Below are 19,341 nucleotides of genomic sequence, written 5' to 3' on the forward strand. Positions count from 1 at the left end.
GGACAAAAAGTGGGGGTAGATACTTACCGCCATGGACTTGAGCGTGATCTGCTCGTAGTAGTGAATGGTCTGCTTCTTGTTGGCCGAATCGGGGTAGCCAAAGCCCGCGATGTGCACCAGGTCGCAGAAGTGCAGCGCCAAGGTGATGGCCAACAACCCCGTGGTGGGCTTCTGGAGGGAGAGGGTGGAGGAGAAGACGTGAGAAGAGCCGTGGGCCTTCAGCGAGCTGCGTGGGGATGGCCAAGGGGGACCAGCAGGGAGAGGACGTCACCTCTCGGGGGGGTGCAGGGGTGCCCGGCCATCCTCAGCCCTTACCTGTTTGACCTTCCGTGGTTGCTTCATGGGGAGGTTGAGCAGTTTAGCAGCGGTTACTTCCATGTAATAAGGGTTGAGGATGCGCACTCGCTCCGGGTTGGCGTCCCAGATCAACGGGGGCTGTTTCCAAAACCCTTTCCGAACCTGCAAGAGGATGGAGATGGCCAGTGGTGTCCCCAGTAAGAGAGGTAGGTCCCCAAGGGTGGGGTGGGATGAGGGTTGGACCCCGGAGCAGTCGGGGAGGGGTTGGACCCGGTTTCCCACCGCGCTTACCCTCTTCTTGTCGTTGAGGATGGCCTCCATCCACTGGAAATCCATGGGCTTGAAGGGCACCAGCACCAGCAACGTGTCGGGGTTGTTCTCCGTCCTGGGGTTGAAGTGGGCCGACTCGGGGTAGAAGAGGCGCATGGTGGTCTTGGAGCCCACGTCCTGCTCGTAACCGTGGACCGGGGCGTTGTTCAACCTTGGCGGGGAGGGGACATCAAAGGTGTCAACCCCATCTGCAGGTGGCACTGGGGAGGGGGTCAATGGGACGGACCCAGGGCCGTACCTGATCACAACGTCGTACGTGTTGATGGTCTCCCCCATGGAGCTGTTGCGGAGCCGGTGGCCGTTGCCCACCACCGCGCACCTCCGGCACTTCAGGCTGCGAGAGAAAAGCCCTGTCTCAACCAGAAAAGCCCTGTCTCAACCAGAAAAGCCCTGTCTCAACCAGACCTGCTCCAAACCAAGGTGGTTTTAACCCTCGAGGGGTGGCTTGAACCCTGCGTTGTCCACTCTACAAAGCTTCCCGTGCTCCGTCCACCATCCCTGGGTTGCAGAGGTTCGTTTTGCCAAATCTTGGGCTCACAACGTGCAGATTTTCCCCCTCCCCAAGAGAGCGACGATGAAGAGAAAGACAGAAAAGCCCCCAAAACCCACCCCGGCGTTACCTCTGGATGCTCTCGGGCAGGGAGTAGTGGGTGATCGACAGCAAGCGCAGGAGGACGTCTTCTGCAAAAGCAAGGGCGAGGAGAAGGTGAGCAAGACGGCTCTTGCCTGCTACAACGCCCTGGGTGCTGCCCCATCCCTGTCCTCCTGCCGTTAATCCCAGCTGCCTCCAGATCTGGGCAGATAATCCTTGGCTGGGGCTTAGTAAAGCCTGGCCCACCCTAAACCCTTTTATAGGGACCACATGCACCCAAGGGATAGGTGCCACAAAGTCTAAAAATCAAGGAAACGACTCGCTGGGGAGGAGGAAAAAAGAGAATAGTCCCCCCCAAAAAAGCAAAAAAAATCAACCTGCAGATGTTTTTACGAAGGACGGACAGACGGAAACCCACAGCGAGCGCTGCCCAGGCTTACCGCTTCCTTTCGTGCCGTAGGGCAGCTCGTAGAGCGACGGCGTCTTCACCCAAAAATAGTCCTTCAGCTGCAAGAAGAGCGGGTGGTCCCTCGTGTAGCTGCCGAGGAGCAAAGGGCCGGTGAGACCGGGATGGGGGACGGCACGGGGAGGGGGGGGGAGGCTGGTGGTCCTGCCTCTGCATCCCCCCCTTCCTTGCTCCCAACCCCGCTACTCACTTCCCGATGAGCTGCGCCGCTTTTTTTTCCACCTCCCCGAGGGGACACGTCGTCTTGTTTTCTTGCACGGGGAAATAAAAGCTGTAAGGAAAGGGGTTAAAAAAAAAAAAAAAAAATAATGATGCCTGCTCCTCTGCATCCCCCTCCTGGCGAAGGGGGGCTCTGGCACCGCCACGGTGGGATTCCAGCCGTGCCGGCAGCGCCGGGGATATCGCTGGCCAGATTTAAGGTCATTTAAGGGTATTTATTTGCTGGGCTTGCAGCCTTGCATCGGAAGAGGTCTCTCTTGCCCTGCTCATAGACCTCGCGCTCTCCTCTTTCCATCAGCATCGCTGGGACTGGGAAGAGCAGGGTTTTCCTTTCCTCCCGGGCTCAGAAAACCACCGGCATTTACCCAAAACCCCTCCGAGCCCGAGCGCCAACACACGCCGAGGGGGGAACCTCGTGTCGCGTCCCCCCTCCTCCGGCAGCAGCCGAGGACGCTGCCACCTCCCCGGTCCCCCAGGATCCAGCCAGACGATGCTCCGGCATCCCTGCGCAGGTCGGGCTTCCCCCGAGAGGGAAGGAAAGGGCAGGAGGTCCTTTAAACTTCAATAAAAGCCACTCACAGCTGTATGTACCTGTCTTCCCGGTAGATCGAATACCAAACCATCACCAGAAACAGCGCCAGCACCCCGAGAATCTTCCCTCCTGCGTGCCCAGAGAAGGGGGTGGGGGTGGGGGAAGAGAAAAACACCGTCAAACCGGTACCCTGGGGTTTGGATGATCAGATGTTGGGGACCCCGCAACCCCCCGGGGGTGTCCTGGTAGATCCAGGATGGCGGAGCCGTCCCTGGCAGAGCCGTCTTCCCGGGGAGCGGCGGGGACCTGGCTGGCACGGTTGGATGGAACTGGGTTGGTTTTGTCCCGGGTCCAAAAGCCGCTGTGCCCGTTTCCTCCTTGCGTCAAAGGCCGCCCAAACCCATCCCTCTTCCCGGGTGCCTCCACCCTGTTTTTCTACCAGAAAACCCAAGGACTACCGGGTGCCCAAACCCCGAGGACCCCCAAAATCACCCTCCCCACCCCGACTTCACCCGCGATGCCCCAATACTCCATCACCCAGCGAAGCAGCATCCTAAAAGCTAAATTTCCAAATGCAAATCCCCGCCTGTTTGGAAAGGGGGAGAGAGGACCCCCCCGCCGTGGGACTCACGAGACTTGTTGATCATTTTTATCAGCAGGAGAAGCATCAGGCGAGGGCCGGAGCTCTCATCGCGGCTGCCGCCGGTCACCTGGAGCGGGGGAAAAGAGGGAAAGGCATCGGATGAGGTCAAAAACCATCCCCAAAAACCCCATCCGCGAGGCATCACCCCCCGCCTGCGGACGAACGGGTGCCAGGGTTTCCCTAGGGATTTATTTCCATTTAAAATCCACAGTTCTCTGCCCCGCAGCCACCAAAGGTTTGATTTATACAGAGTTTATAGAAACCAGGCAAGCGGCCGCCGTTCCCAAGGAGCCTCGGCCGTACAGGTTAAACGCCGAAATTCCAAAGAAAAAAAAAAAAAAAAAAAAAAATGAATTAAAGAGGAAAAAACGAGCCCCCGGTGGGGTTTCAACTGCAAAACCCCGAAGCGCCCGAATCAATCCCCGTGGCGATGACGTGGGGGGGGGAGATTTGAAGCCCACCCCTGGCTCAAGCATCCGACGGGCACAAGCCACCGCAGCCACCGCCACCGAGCCAGGCGGAAAGGAGAGGAGCAGCCGAGCGGGATGAAAGCAAAGAGCATCACGTACTTGGGGAACCTCCAACGCCTTCGATTCAACCATCCCGGCCCGGGGAAAGGGGGACGCCACGAGATTAATGCACGCGCAAACGCCGGCCGGGGAGGTGGGGTGACTTTTTTCTTCCTCCGAAACCTCTCGCTCCTGGAATAAGGCAGCAAAGAGCCGTGGTCGGAGCCACCCCGGGACCAGCTCAACCCCATCCTGTCGCGACACGGCACGGATGGAAAAAATGAACTTACCAGCTGGGAGAAGTTTTGGGGTACAACTTTGCTCCCTGATAAAACCGCTCCCCGAGGATGAATCCTACTCTAAGCCTGGCTCAAGAGTTAGGCTTGGCTTTGCCACCCCGGAACCGAGCTGCTCCCCGCTCCGGAGCTCCGGATCTGCCACGTTTCAGAGGAGGAGAGGGCAAGGAGGTGTTAAATGTCCAGCCAAGAGGAAAAGAGCGTGCCCGGGCTGGCATGGGCTCTCGGGATTAGTCACCTTGTCGGGGTGGGGAGGGCACCCACCTCAGCACCCCCACCTGCCTAACAACGAGCTCTTAATGAACCTGACACCTGCGGCGGCTTTTGGGGCAAAATGCATCAAGAAAGAGGTGAAACGGGACCAAAGATGGTCCCACGAGAGCCAGGCGCTTCCCTTCCCCATCACCCGCTCCCGAAATTGAAAGGGCAGGAAGGGCAATTAATTAAAAAGGGCAGGAAAGGCAATTAAAAGGGAATTAAGGACAATTAAACCACGCTACAAGCCACGGGATGGGATACGGAGCAAAGAAATCTGCGTCCGTTTGACAGCAAAGCCGAGGGACGGGGACTTCTCCTCTGTAAAACACGGATATCAACCCCCTTCCCAGGGAATCATTGCCCGGGGACCCCAGCAAACCACCACCCCCCCCCCCGATTTCCAGCCTGGCTCTCACGCTGCATCGGTATTTCTGGTTCGACGACTCCCTCCCGGCTTGGGAAGGAAAGGGAAGATTAAACCCAGGATTGCATCTTCAAGGGTCGGAGGAAGCGGGGAGGAGGAGCTGGGGGGGGGTCTCGCCTCTTTATACGTTACATTTGCTTGGAAAAAGATAAAATTAGGGGGAAAGTAAAAAGCAGCTTGTGTTTTCTTGGGTTTTTTTTTTTTCTTCCCCCCAGCAAAAGTCCCCGAGGGGAAATCCGCCGCCGCAGCTGGAGGCTGGCGATGCTCCCTGGGGGCCCGAGCACCCCCATTCGCCCAGGGCTGGGGTGCTGCCAGGCAGCGGGACCCAAATTTAGCACCAAATTCACCCCCCAGCTCTCTCCTTCCACGCCAAATCACCCAGCTGAGCTTCACCCCTCCCAGTTAAGACACACGGAAAATTCACTCACACCCCCGGTGTTTGCTTTCACATACCAGCTTTTTTTAAATACATTTTTTCTTTTTTTTTTAAAGCCTTTATGATCTTTTCCCAGGCTTGTACACGCAAGCTGGTCCTAGTGCAAAACTTATCTACGAAAACACAGCTACTAATCCCCACGGAAAACAAACGCTGTTTAGTGAAGAGTTCAGGGAATGGAACAAAACAGAGCACACCCAGGTTGCCCCGTGCCCAGGCCAAGCCGGAGGTGCTTCTGGAATTAATTTAAGCTCCTCCCAGCCTCCTGCTGTCCGATCCGCAGCCCAAACCAGAGCGGCTGCTTAAAGGTCTGAACACCCCGAGCCAGCTCCCTCCCTCCTGGTAGAGCTGGTGGAGCGGGTGATGCTGAAGGGTCCTGCTGGTCCCCGCGGCATCCCTCGTCCTGCAGCATCCCCTGGTTCCCTGCAGCATCCCCTGGTCCCCCCGCAGCACCCCCTGGTCCCCCCGCAGCACCCCCTGGTCCCCATGCAGCATCCCTGGTCCCCCGCAGCATCCCTGGTCCCCCGCAGCACCCCCTGGTCCCCCTGCAGCATCCCTGGTATCCCCACAGCATCCCTGGTATCCCCGCAGCATCCCCTGGTCCCCCCGCAGCATCCCCTGGTCCCGCAGCACCCCTGGTCCCCCCGCAGCACCCCTGGTCCCCCGCAGCATCCCCTGGTCCCCCGCAGCATCCCCTGGTATCCCCGCAGCATCCCCCAATGCAGCACCCCCCAACGCAGCATCCCCCTGGTCCTTCACCACGGCGTCCTCCACCACGGCACCCCCCCCCCCAGTCCCCCCCACCGCAGCACCCCCGGCCGGTATCGTGGAGGGGATGCAGGCACGCCTCGACCACCGCTCCTGCAGGTTCGGTCCAGGGCATCGCCTCCCCCGCCAAGCCCTGGAACTGGGGGGAAAGTCCCGGGTGGATTCGGCTCCCCACGCTCGGAAAAAGCCCCTCTCTTTGATGTCTGAGCAACGCACCCCCCGGCTGAATATTATCGCTGCATCCATTACTTACAAGCCCCGCTGCCGCCCCACCTTGGCAGTCGGGTCTCCCCTTCCCCACCCCGGCGTTACGGGAAAGCCCCATCCCCGGGATGCTGCGAAGCTCCTCGTTGAGTTTCCCCGTCTCCCTCGGAGCTGGAGCAGGGTCTCACCTCCCAGTTTCACTTGGGAAAGCCCCTGGGAGATGCCAGCAACACCCACGGGGACCGACCCCCCTGCTCCTAGGTGACCTCGGGGGAGCCCATCCCTATATTTCCATCCATCCCCATCTCCCTCCATGGCCTCGACAGCTCCAGCCAGATCCGGCATCTCCGGATTTAAGTCATCTCAATCCAGAAAGCGGCAGCGGGCACCGGCCGAGCTGCTCCCAGCCCACATTTAGGCAAAAAAAAAAAAAAGAAAAAAAGAAAGCATTTAAAGTCGCGGAGCAAGCGCAAAGTGATTAGAAATCCGCCCATCCCATCCCAGCGCAGGCGGACGGTGATCCCAGCCACCCGCTGCCATCCCGGCAAAGCATCCCCGGACCAGCAGGCCATCGAGGGAAGGCTCTTGGTACTTGGATGCCTCTTCCATGCTCCCGCCATCCCGTCCCATCCCGTCCCATCCCATCCCATCCCACGGGGCAGGGAGCTGCCCGCTGCCCGGTCTCCCCGGGTGAGAAGGACGCTCGTCGGGGAATGAGCGTCTCCCACGGTTCACCCCCCAAAAACCATGCGTTTATTTTTAACTGGAGCAGAGCTGGATTTGAAGGGATCGCACCCAAGGAAGAGATGCACCGGCAATCCCTAGGGATTCACTCCTGGCAGTGGGAACTGAAGGGAGACGGCCGGGACAGCACAGACCCCTTCCACCCCATCCCGAGCCTTCAAGGCATGCGGGGACCAGCAGGAGGGTCCCCAAGGAAGCAGTTTACAGCCCTGGGATCTTCCAAGCCCCCCATCCCACGGTTTTTCTCCACGCGGTAGGGCTGGGATTGCCGCAGGAGCCTGGCAGATGTCGGTTTACCCCCCGCGCCGGTTCGGCCGCATCCTGCCTCGGCAAAACCATTGCGTGCCGGAGCCTGAACGCAACCTGGGAGGTGGCCGGGGGCAATCCTCCGGGGAAAGGATCCGGCCAACTCGAGGCGCTGCCTGGGCTTGGCAGAGCATCAAAGGTACCCAAATCCTCAGCTTGGCAACTCCAAGTTTCCTCACCCGGGCTGCTGCGGAGCTCCAGGTGCTCGGGGAGGTTTATTTTTTTTTTTTTCCCAAGCTGGGAAGGAAACCTCGGGGAGAAAAACCTCGTGGGATTGCAAACAACCACCGTCGCAAGCCCAAAAGGCAGCGGGGTCTGGATGTGATCCCCCTCCAAGGGATGCTGCGGTGGGATGGGAATGCTGGGGGGGGGACCAGGGATGCTGGGGGGGGGACCAGGGATGCTACGGTGGGATGGGGATGCTGGGAGGGACTGGGAATGCCGCAGGGAGACCAGGGATGCTGCACTGGGATGGGGATGCTGGGGGGGACCGGGGATGCTGGGGAGGGACCGGGGATGCCGCAGGGGGACCGGGGATGCTGCGGTGGGATGAGGATGCTGGGGGCGACTGGGGATGCTGCAGTGGGATGGGGATGCTGGGGGGACCAGGGATGCTGCGGTGGGATGGGGATGCTGGGGGGACCAGGGATGCTGCAGTGGGATGAGGATGCTGGGGGTGACTGGGAATGCCGCAGGGGGACCAGGGATGCCTGCACCAGCCAGAAAACGGCAGGGCAGAGCAATTGCAAGAGGACGACCTGCCAGGGCAGCGGGCCAGGGGATGCGGGAGGTCATTAGGGCACGACACTGCAAAAATCAGTCCCGTTCCACACCGGACGTGGCCCTATCGAGGGCGCAGCGAGCCAGCCCGTGCCGCCAATACCCACGTTTATCCTATTTTAAGAGCCCTGCAAGTCACTTTAAAGGAATCTTAATTGCCTCTTAACAGGAGAGGCAGCGTTGTTTCCTTAGCCCGTGGTATCCTAGGCTCACAGTAACCCGGCCAAAGATATGATAGGGAAAAACAAACCCTCGTTGGCATGTAAGCCTTACCAAACTATTCCCGTGACACGGGTGGAATTTTAGAGGTGGCAACAGCAAATAAGCTCAGGTAGGACGGATATTTCCACAGCGGCACGTCCCCAGAATGAATCCGGGCTGCTCCTGCCTTTCCCCGGCGCTGTTGGTTTTAATGTGCCCGGGAGCCCAAACCCGGTTCAGGCCGGCGCTGCCGCCATCCTCTCCTCTCTCACCTTTTTTTTTTTTAAACCTTGCAGCAGGAAAAACACAGGGATGGGACCCAAAGCCCCGAAACACCGGCTGCGTGGGTATAGCCGAGCATCCCGTGCCTCCGGGGTAACCCCATGCCATCAGAGGAGCTACAGGCCTCCTCCTCATAGAATCATAGAATCATACAGGTTGGAAAAGACCTCTGAGATCATCGAGTCCAGCCGTCAACCCAACACCCCCATGCCCACTACACCACGTCCCTAAGGGCCTCATCTACCTGTCTTTTAAATACCTCCAGGGATGGGGACTCCACCACTTCCCTGGGCAGCCTGTTCCAAGGCCTGACCACTCTTTCGGTAAAGATATTTCTCCTCATGTCCAATCTAAACCTCCCTTGGCGCAACTTGAGGCCATTTCCTCTCGTCCTATCGCTGTTACTTGGCAGAAGAGACCAACCCCCACCTCGCTACAACCTCCTTTCAGGTAGTTGTAGAGCGCGATGAGGTCTCCCCTCAGCCTCCTCTTCTCCAGGCTGAACACCCCCAGTTCCCTCAGCCGCTCCCCATCAGACTTGTGCTCCAGGCCCTTCACCAGCTTCGTTGCCCTCCTCTGGACACGCTCCAGCACCTCCATGTCCTTCTTGTGGTGAGGGGCCCAGAACTGAACACAGGATTCGAGGTGCGGCCTCACCAGGGCCGAGTACAGGGGCACGATCACCTCCCTGCTCCTGCTGGCCACACTAGTTCTGATACAGGCCAGGATGCCGTTGGCCTTCTTGGCCACCTGGGCACACTGCCGGCTCATGTCCAGCCGCTGTCGACCAGCACCCCCAGGTCCTTTTCCTCCGGGCACTTTCCAGCCGCTCTTCCCCAAGCCTGTAGCGTTGCCTGGGGTTGTTGTGGCCCAAGTGCAGGACCTGGCACTTGGCCTTGTTGAACCTCATACATTGGCCTCGGCCATCGACCCAGCCTGTCCAGGTCCCTCTGCAGAGCCTTCCCACCCTCCAGCAGATCAACACTCCCGCCCAGCTTGGTGTCATCTGCAAACTGACTGAGGGAGCACTCGATCCCCTCGTCCAGATCGTTGATAAAGATATTGAACAGGACCGGCCCCAGCACTGAGCCCTGGGGAACACCGCTCGTGACCGGCCGCCAACTGGATTGAACTCCGTAATCCTCGGTGCGTTAGGCTACATTATTATAGGTTATATATTATTATTTATATTATACAGGTTTAATCGCTCTTTTCCTATTTAAAAAAATAAAATAAAGACCCTTTTTGCCGGACGCAGCTGGCTATAACCCGGAGGTCGTAGTCGAGCTGCCGGAGAAGAGCTGAGCCGCCCGTGGGGGGACAACCCCACGCTAACGAGACGAGGGCGGGCACCTACCGGCAACGACTTTATACCCGTGGGATTTGATCGCCGAGCCTCGAGAGCCCCCGGCGTTGGTCCGGCCACCCCCTCCTCCTACCTGCCCCAGCCGGTCCCCGTTTGCCGCCACCATCACCCCGTTGCCGTGTTTACTCGCCGGCACCTCCATCCTCGGGGACCGCCCAGGGATGCGGGCGGCAACGGCGAGAGCGGCTTTGGCAACGCGGCTTTGCACCTGCGCTTCGGTCTAACGCCCCCCCACCCTCCCCCCAAAATAAAGCAGCAGAAAGGGGAAGGCAGGAGTCTTGGGGTGCAGGCAGGGTGAAGGCAGCCTTGCCCCGCCGCCTGCTCCCCCGGGAGCGGCGGGCGAAGCATCCGCAGGGAGCACCCGCTCCCTCGGAGCGGGGATGTGAACGGTCCAGGTCGGTAAAAAACCGAAACCATCGAGGTGCTCCAGCCCATCTCCAACCCCAACCCAAGCAACGCCCGGATCCCACCCCAGCTCCCCATGTAAAGAAAGTGGGAAATTAAGGGATCTCAAGCCCCAGGGCTGAGTTATCCCACAGGCAGCTACCGTCCCCAGTGGCTTTTGACTACAGGGGTTCACTTTTAGGGGCTCAAAAGCCGCCTGCCCGGTTGCCGTCCCCTTTGCAAGGCTCCAAGTGCCACCTTAACCCCCCCCCCGCCGCGGCAGCCCTGCGGTTTCCCCGTCGTTTCCTCCACGCCTCCTGTTTTGCACCGGCAAATGGGACGGTTTTAGGGTAGCATAAACCCCAGGGTAACCCCACCCTTGAGCTCAAGTCCTCCGGCTCCAAAATCTCCGGGGTGAAGCAGCCGGCTGGATTTACCCCCCCTGCCCCTACAGCGGTGCGCTTGCGCATCCCCCCCCTGCTCTCTTCTCCCTACGTTAAGGACCGCGGAGGAAAATATTCAGAAAATAACCCACTCCATCATTTTGCACCCCCAGCATCGCCTCGACGCTCCGTTAACCCCATCAGCCATGCCGGGAGGAGGATGCTCGTCTCAGGGGAGATCTTTTCCAGCATCCCCAGCAGCGGGAAGAGGCTGAAGCCGGTCCCCGTCGGGGCAGGAAAAAGCCGGCAGGAGGTTGCGTCTACTTACGGTCCGTCCTCTTGGTCCAGGCAGAGCAGGCAGGAGCTCGGCGGGATCTACGAGGCCATCCTCTCTTCCCCTGGCAAAGCGAAAAGGGAGAGCGTCCTTAGGGCTACGCGCGAGGGATGCTTCGCTTAGCAGCCAGCCGCCTTCGGAGGATCCGGCGGATCCCTATCGATCCCCACCTAGGGCAGCTCCGATGGGGAACCAACAGGAGGGCCCCGGCGAGCCATCACGTGTCGCAGAAGGATGCCTGCGCTCTCCGCAAAGCCACCCACCTCCTCCGGCAGCACCCAGGGCCGGGCTCCCAGCTGCTTTTAAGGAGGAGGGGCGGCGGTTGAGAGCCCGGACCTCGCCGCAGGTCTCCCCAACATCTTTTAGCCTTTCCCACCAAAATCCCCTTCCGTGACTCACTGGGGTTTTGAGGAAGAGGGTGATGCCCTTTACCAGGGAAAGAGGGATACAGCCCTGCTCGTCCTGGGATGCTCCGCAGCTCTCCTGGCTTCCCGCGCGGAGGACGCTCCTTAGCCCCACGTCTCCGGCATCTCTTCCCCCAAAACATTCCGAATTACGCATCCTCGCCCCGCGCTGTGATATCCTTACGACTTGGGGAAGGAAAAGCCTTGCCGAGGAGCTGCTGTGCCTGGAAACCCTTCTGCCATGCTGCTTCTCAAAGAAAAGCCTCTCTGTGAGGACAGCTGCTCTGCATCCAGCTTAATTACCCCAGCTAATGAGCAGCAAGGTGGGGTGAAAACGAGCCAGCCAGGTGAAGCGAGCCCATTGCTATCTCAGTTAGCAGTCGGGAACCAGCTTTGCTCTTCCTTCCGTGCCGGTGGGATGGATGGGAGTCACGGCTCTCCCAAAAAAACCACGTGAGGAACAATCTCAGCCCGGTTTGGTGCAAGGAAGGGCAAAGCAGATGGGGAAGGGTGGCCTGGACAGCATCAGCAAGGTTCTCTCCGCAGCCGGTGCTCGAGCCCAGGCAGAGAAGATGCTTCCAAGGGGAAATCAGGAGGTTTCCTTACCTCTCTCCACCTCCTCCAGCTGGGAAAAGTGAATGCGAGAGATGCTGGGGGCCACCACGCTGGTGCAAGCCTTGCCCAAGGCGTGCTCGGCTCTTAACGCCCCGTTAATTTTAACAGAGGGCACGTCCCCGAGCAAGGGATGGGGAAGGAAACCACCGAGATGCTTTCTCCTATCATCGAGGCTGGGTACTTCTCCCTGGGAGGATGAGGGATGGCTCCATCCCAGCCCCACATCTTCCCTCTCCGGGCCAAAGCTTTCTCCTACCTCCACCATTTGCTGGGTGAAGCAATTAAACCAGAGGGCTTGGGGCAATCAACAGCCAAACCAGACGCGCTTGGGGCCGCTTTGCAAGCGCCCAAAAAATTCACCTTCCTGCACCAGCAGCCCTGAATCCACCGGAGCATCCCCCGTTGCTGCCGACAGGGAGCCTTTTTATTTAGAGCCGTGAATTATAGGATTCGCTAACGAGGTTAAACTCTTCCCCGGGGGACCTCCTGCTAAAGCGCTTCACGGCGCAGCAGTAGAGAGGATGAGGAGGAGGAGGAGGATGCTCCGAGCTGCCTGGGGGTGGGCAAGGGGATGCCTCCTTCCCCCCAGCATCCTCCCGGAGGATGCTGCAGCCCTGGATCAGCAGACGATTGCGATCCCTTAAAGCACACGGGCCCTGCGAGGGAGGATCCCAGGTCTTGCCCAAAGCTGGTCTTTCCAGCTCGACTGGAGGAGCTGGGAGCCGGATCGCTGCCCGTCTCCCCGGGATTGTTTTCCAGCCTCCCGAGCGGTTCCCCCCCCCACCAGCCGATGCAATCGGCCATTCCCAGCTCAAGGTCCAGAAAAAAACCCCATCGCGGTTCAGGCGTCCGGCAGGTCAAGAGCCGTCGTCTCCACCGCTCGCCGCGGGCGGCTCAGCCCATCCGGCAGCTGATCCCAGCAGAAAATGAACATCCTGTATCCCAGCGCCCTCCAAAAACCCTCAACAAGCTGAATTTTGCTCCTGTACCTCCCCCAGGCTCCCAGCTACACCGCCTGCCTCAGTTTCCCCTCCTGCCTACCAGGCTGCATTTAAATAACAATTTCCAATTTTGAGGAGCTCGCCCCCCCGACGTCTCCGCTCCGGGATGCTCGCGGCTTCAGGCGGAAGAAAACAAAAACCCAACGGCCGCATCCCTTCCCCTATTAAAGATTAAAGCCAGGCAGGATCAGTCCTTTGAGGGGCTCAGCCCCGGCGCAGGAGCATCCCCGGGGGGCACGGGGATTTTTGGGGAATTGCGCAGGCAAGAGGGGACACGCGCAGGGCAGGGACGAGCCACCGAATCCCTCCCATCGAGGACCGGACCCCCCCTCCCCCGGGGGGCTGTAAAAAAGAGGAGGGGGGAGACGGAGACGGCGTTTCTCCTCCTTCCACCAGCCAGACCTGAAGCAAGGCAGCCGTCCGTCCGTCCGTCCGTCGGCGCTCCATCGCCAGCGCCAGTCTCCCTCGGTTAAAACTATCTCCCAAGGGGGGAGAGAGCAAAAACCGGGCTGGGAGGGGAATAAAATCCAGGTGAGCTCATCCTCCTCCTCCTCCTCCTCCGGAGAAAACGTCTCTCCTTGGCACGAGCGAGGTGTTTCCAAGCCCGGCACATCCCTCACGTCGCCCCGATCGCTATCGCCCCGGGACCAGGAGCTTATTCATCCGGCAGGTATTTAGTGGGAGATAATCCGGCCGCTTCCCGGCCGTCCTTCGGCCGAGCCAAAGGTGTAATTCCAGTGGGGGATGCAATTTTTCAAGAGATGTTTCCCTGCTAATCCTCACCCCAGCATCCTGGCGGATGCTCCCTGGCCGGGAGAGCACGGAAGAGCCACCACCACCCTCAGAAACCCCCATCCTCCACCCCAACCGGGTTTTTTTTTACTTAAATTAAGAATTTATTAGATTTTATTTTATTAATTTAATAAACCTATTTCTACTAAATCCCCAAGAATGGGAGGAAAAAGCAAGGCTGCCCAGCCAAGCCGGATTATCCGAAGCAGCGACCGACCTAAAAATAAACGACCGCTATTTAAGGACAAGCCTCCCGCGATAAAAACCTCCCTAAAAAAAAAAAAAATAAAAAAGCAAGAAATATGCACGAGAAATCGCCGCTGTTTCCAAGCTGGCGTGTTTAGCATCCCCCATCAGACCGAAAAAAAAAGCCTATTTTGGGTTTATTTCTTAGCAAAACTCCGTGCTTCCAAGAGAAGAGCATCCCCAGGCTTAAAGCCGCTGATTTACAGACACTCCGTGCATTCACGCCAGCCAGGCAAATAAATAATTAAGATTTAAGTATGCGTTTGCATAATACAGATAATCTGTCAATTTAACTTGTAAATGCAGTCGGAATTAAGCAGCGACTTTGTTAATTAGGTAGCAAAGGGGCCTGGGAAGCCCCAGCTCCACGGCAGCTGCCGAAGGACCGTAAGGATGCTGAAGGATGCTAAAGCCGAATTTGCCGGGAGATGCAGGGCAGCGCCGGGGCAGGTTTTATCCTCCCCTTACCCTAACGCGGTGCCGGGGCACCGAACCCTTGTGTTCACCCATATTTTTAGTGCAAAAGCCCCCCTCGCCGCCAGCTCCTCCAGCCCTTCATCAGGAGCTGCCTGCACCTCCCCACCCTGCCAGCAAGGGCTGCCATCGCCCCGCCATAAAAAAAAAAAAAAAAAGGGCGAATATTTTTGAGGACAAATCGCCTTTTCTTTTTTTTTTTTTTTTTGTTGCGTAAATAGCGTGCTTTGAAAGCCAGACTCTTGGCCACCCTCGGCTCCCCCCACCCCAAAGACCAGAGGCGGACCTGTTGAGCCCGTATGTGGACGAACAGACGGGTCTTTGCGATTATTTTTTTTTTTTTTCTTCTCTTTTTTTGTTTGGAAGCGGCGCTGGTTATCGTACAGGGATGGGCCCGAGGACTTCCCAGCCCTCGACGTGGTTCCTGACGCCTTGTTCTCCACTTCGACCCCTCACGGGGAAGGCGGCATCGCATTTAACCCCGAAAGCCCTTCGCTCCCCTTAATTTTGGACACCGTCCCCACATCCCACACCCCGGTCCTCCTTCGGTCCCACATCCCCCCAATCCACTTGCGTCCCCTCTCTCTGCATTTTTTTCCCCCCTTATTTCTCACTTTCCACCCCATTTTTCCCCACGATGCCCCAGCCCTCTCCTCCATTCCCAACCCAGGCGGGTCCAGATCCATCCTCGTGCCCTAAAACCCCACCCCACGCACTCCACACCGGGGGGGGTCGGACGAGACCGATGGCCACGGAGCTGCCGGGATGGGGTTTTAACACCCAGATAGGGGTGTTTTATTCCCCGCCGTGGGGGATCTTCGGCTGGCAGCAAAGCCCTGGAGCCACAGCGTTAAAGCATCCTCAATTCTCGCTGGGCGCTTTCCTGCCTCAGTTTCCCCCCATTTCGGGGCTCAGGGATGCTCGGCAGCGCAGGCAGGGACCCCGAGCCCCAAACTCCAGCCTGGTTCATATATAGATATTTTAAAAGGAAATTAAAAAACCACCCCATGGAAATGTCGCAAGAGGCTCAAAACCTGACGCGGGATCCGACCCGGGGTTCCGGCTTGTGCAAGGCCACGGGGCGAGTTGCAACCTCTCGCCGCCGGCATCACACTCTGGTTAAAAAAAATTGAGGCTCGGCTGACTCAGCCCAGCCGGATATCGGGATGCCGAATCCGGCCGGGAAAACTTCAGCGAAGCTGCTGGCGAGCCGGGGGAGACATTTTGGAAGGGGAAGAGGCGAAGCGGGAACGGCATCTGGAAGCGATCGGAGGCGAGGAGCCTCTCCCAGGCGCAGTGGGGAATTCCAACGGCGTGAGCTCAGGTTAAAGCCTCCTTCACAGACCCAAAACCAAACAAGCTTCAGCGTATGTGGTTTTTTTTCAACCCGCAAATAACGAAGGGAAGGAAGCCAGCTCCCTGCTCAGTCCTACCTGGACGCGGCTTTGTGATTTAGGTTGATTCTGATTTGTAATAAAAACAACCCCCCCCCAAAAAAAAACAAAACAAAACAACCCAAAGAAGAGGAGGAATCTCTCCATAGATCTGTTGAGATAATTTCGCAGGCGTGGTGTCGGGAGGGGAGTCCTCCTCCGGCGCCGCGTTGTTTCAAACGGCCTTGCTCGCATTACGATGCGCCCCTGCACCACCCATCCCACCGCTGTATCCCACCTCCCAGCATCCCTCACCGGCACGGGCTGCATCCCACAACGGTCCTCGAGTGGCAGCGGCTTGGCAAACCCCGGAGCATCCCAGCATCGAAGAGCCAGGATGCCACCCTAGCTTAGACAGGGACCGATGCAGTGGGGACCCCCCCCCGGGCCCCCTCCAGCCATCCCTGAGCCCGTGGGACAGGGACCAGCAGCACCCATGGGTGGTCAAACCCACCCAAACCGGTGGCACAGGTAAGGCTGCCCGCCAATGCCCCCCCTGCAGCTCCGCCGTGCCCTTTCGCACGGCCAGCGCATAAATACACACCGTAAAACCAAAAATACCCGACCGCGCGTTAACGCCCACATCGACATTATATAAATAACTTGCCCGTAATTAATATAAACCACCTGCACGGCAGCTTACGTGCTCGAGAAGCCCCAAGCATCCCGCCGGAGCGATGCCGGCAAACCTGCGCCCCGTCCCTCTTTGTGCCAGCGCAATTTATCGCGGGGTCGGAACCACGGGGGATGCGCAGAATCCGGCGCCTACCAAATCCCGCTCTCCCAAAATCGCCGCTTCGGCCCCATCACGCGCCGAACACCCCGAAGCAAGCGCTCGCCCGCATCCTTCCCCACCTCCATCGCTCCCGCCCACCTTCCCTGCGGCTCGGCGGTCACCATCCCGCGCCGATCCGTGGTACGGCGGAGCCGGACCAGCCGGGAGCAGCGTCCGTCAGTGATGCCGGCACCGCAGCTCGGCGGCCTCCGGCAGACGGCAAAACACATCCTGGAGAGGAGCCGCAGCCCGTGCCGGCCCGAAACCGCTCCGAGCATCCACCAGTCCGAAGCAAAACCGGGATGGAGGGGGGGCTCCTTCTCCGGTTTCGCCGTTCCCCGTCGGCCAAATCCTTTTCTCCTTCCTCCGAGGAAAATTTCCAGCCCAGCCCCGGTCACATGCAAGGGGTCAGCAGCTGGAAACGCAAAAGATTAGCAAGAACTGGGCTTTTTTTTTTTTTTTTTCTCTTTTCCTTCCCAAGAAGACGCAAGATTTTCCTAGAAAAAGCTCAATAAACACGAGGATCGCGGCCGGAGGAGGGAGAAGCCGCCCGGTGTCCAAGTGCGAGAGGAAGGCGAGGGGACGTGAAAAAGAAACGCCGAAAAAAAGAGAACCAGAAGTTGCAAAGAGCAGCGTGAAAGCGTCAAATCATTTCCTTTCCTCGCTGCAAAATCAAAACCGCTCGTGCAAGTGTCCCCGACGGCATCGTACGAGGGTCACCGGCCCCAGCCCGGGATGGGAAGAATGGGATGGGGTCCCCATAGGGATGCGGGCGAAGCCGGGACGCCAACCTCCGCAGGAGGAGGACCACATCCCTATTCCTTATGCAGCCATTGCGCTATGCCCAGAGAAACCAACCAAAAGGGGGAAAAAAATGAAATAAAATAAATGTTTTTTAAAAAAGCACGATAGGAAAAGCTCGTGAGAACAAGACGTCCAGCCTGAACCAGCTCTGAAACACTCAGGACTAAAGCAACGGAACCGTCGCCTTATACAAGAGAACAGGTAACAGAATATGTGGGATTTAGAGATATTGCCAAATAATTAGTTTTAATTAGTGGCATTCAATCTGAGAATCGCTGCCGGCCGAAACCCCCCCCAAAAACAGGCACGTGGAGGGCCCCGGTCCCGCCGGGGCTGGGCTTGGCATTCCCACGTCCCGCAGCCTGGCATCCACCTCTGATGTTGGTTGCAAGCATGGGGACGACACAAGCTATAAAAATCCAGGCTTGGAGAGGTAAGTATGGTTGTTCCAGAGTTTAAAACGGACTTAAATAGATGTTTTTACTCCACGGGTGGGTTTGCACTCCATGGGTGGGTTAGGGACCAGGAGGATGCTCCGGTCACCATCACGGTCCCAGCTCTGGAAGACACCCTACTCACAGATCTCCATGGTGGAACATCCCTTAAAATTAGTGTCGACGGACAGTTTCTCCTCTTATATTTACCTCCGCAGAGCCCTTAGCCCGTATCCTCCTGGGATTTGGTGCCCGTAGCAGTTGCTATTAAATCATTGCCCGGAGCTGGAGGAGCAAGCAGCCCTCTAATGATGGAGATAATTAAGCACAGGGGTTAGGGAGAGTCCAGCAAAGCACGGCTGAGAAGGATGTTAGGAGTTCATGACAGGTCGGACACGTCGTTAGGAGCCAGGGTAGGAAGAGGAGACCTCACACCTGCAGGACAGCCAGCAACCGGAGCCGGAGGTGGCATCTCCCGGGATGAGTCCACCTCCGAGTCCTCTGCTCAAGATCCCGGCTCTTCCCAGGCTGGGATCCGGCACGTGCTACGGAGAGCCGCGATGCAACGCAACGGGAATTGCAACGCAACGGGGAAGGGCAATCGCAACGCAACACAAGTCGAAATGCAAAGTTGACTGCAGCCAGCAGTCCCAGCGCATCCCTCCCCCGGGGCTGATCCCCGACCCCAAAGCTCCAGACCGAGAGCAGTGACCAGCGTGGACCTCCCGTCTGCTCCAGCCCCTTCCCTAAGCGAAGGGAGAAGGTTCTCTCTGCACACTTAAAACCATCAGCTCCATCGCCAAGCCGGGGTTCTGCCCTGCCCGGGGTGTCCGTCCCGCGTCACTCGGGGAAAGCCCGAGCGGAGGCAAAGCCTGGGTAATCCCCCTGCTCCGCCGCCGGCCTCTTCATCTCCGAGAGCGGCCGGAGGGGAGCCTGGCAGAGAAGAGAGGCAAATTCAGCAGGGTTTTCCCAAAAGCTCGGCCGCAAGACTTTAATTAGCTCATCTCGCTAAGAGATGGAGACCGGAGTCACCGAGCAGCCCGGCACCAACCCACCGGGCACCAGGACTGCGCGGGCATCGCTCTGTTAACCCGACGGGGAAAAATGCATCCCACACCCGATGTCCAAGCCGAGGAGCACAAAAAAGCCCCCGGAGGAAGATTTTCCTTTGTTCTCCGCTCCCTAGAACAATAAAATCCTATCGGCTCACCCTGCAAAAGACCTTTTTCTGCTGCCTTGGGGCAAGCATCTTCACCGTCCCCCGAGAACGAGCCCATCCCGTGGGAGAAGAGGGCTCCAGACGCACACGATGGGGTGGGATTTATCAGTATCCCGCACCAGGATGCCCGGATCCCACTGCCGGCGGCTCCGTCCACGCCAGGATCGGTCCTTCCTACCCCTTTGGGATCACCAGGCTACCGGAACGCATCCATCAACCGGTCAGAGGATGCTCAGGGATGGGGAAAAAAAAAAAAAACCTCAGACCACTTAAATAAATCATCCTCAGCCCACGCCGCTGCAAGAGCGATACCGTCCTGCGCCGCACACGGGGCACGTCCTCCCCTCCCCGGGGCCTCCGGGAGGATTTTCCCTTCCTTACCCCGGCGCC

At 58.5% G+C, this 19,341-nt stretch overlaps 1 protein-coding gene across 1 annotated transcript in view; it reads right to left on the reverse strand.

The window, feature by feature from the left end:
* The window catches only part of ST3GAL4 (ST3 beta-galactoside alpha-2,3-sialyltransferase 4), a 20,281-nt gene extending 2,085 nt beyond the window's left edge, over positions 1–18,196 (reverse strand). The window contains exons 1-11 of the mRNA XM_075173087.1: positions 16,594–18,196; positions 10,749–10,818; positions 3,068–3,146; positions 2,484–2,565; positions 1,876–1,956; positions 1,660–1,757; positions 1,248–1,308; positions 866–961; positions 589–778; positions 316–459; positions 28–171 (exon numbers count right to left, since the gene is read on the reverse strand). Of these exons, the coding sequence (XP_075029188.1) occupies positions 28–171; positions 316–459; positions 589–778; positions 866–961; positions 1,248–1,308; positions 1,660–1,757; positions 1,876–1,956; positions 2,484–2,565; positions 3,068–3,146; positions 10,749–10,818; positions 16,594–16,772 (1,224 nt within the window). The 5' untranslated portion in view covers positions 16,773–18,196. The remainder of the gene's footprint in view (positions 1–27; positions 172–315; positions 460–588; positions 779–865; positions 962–1,247; positions 1,309–1,659; positions 1,758–1,875; positions 1,957–2,483; positions 2,566–3,067; positions 3,147–10,748; positions 10,819–16,593) is intronic.
* Between the last annotated feature and the right edge of the window lie 1,145 nt (positions 18,197–19,341).

This window comes from Calonectris borealis, chromosome 24 (genome assembly GCF_964195595.1).
Source record: "Calonectris borealis chromosome 24, bCalBor7.hap1.2, whole genome shotgun sequence".
NCBI lineage: Eukaryota > Metazoa > Chordata > Aves > Procellariiformes > Procellariidae > Calonectris > Calonectris borealis.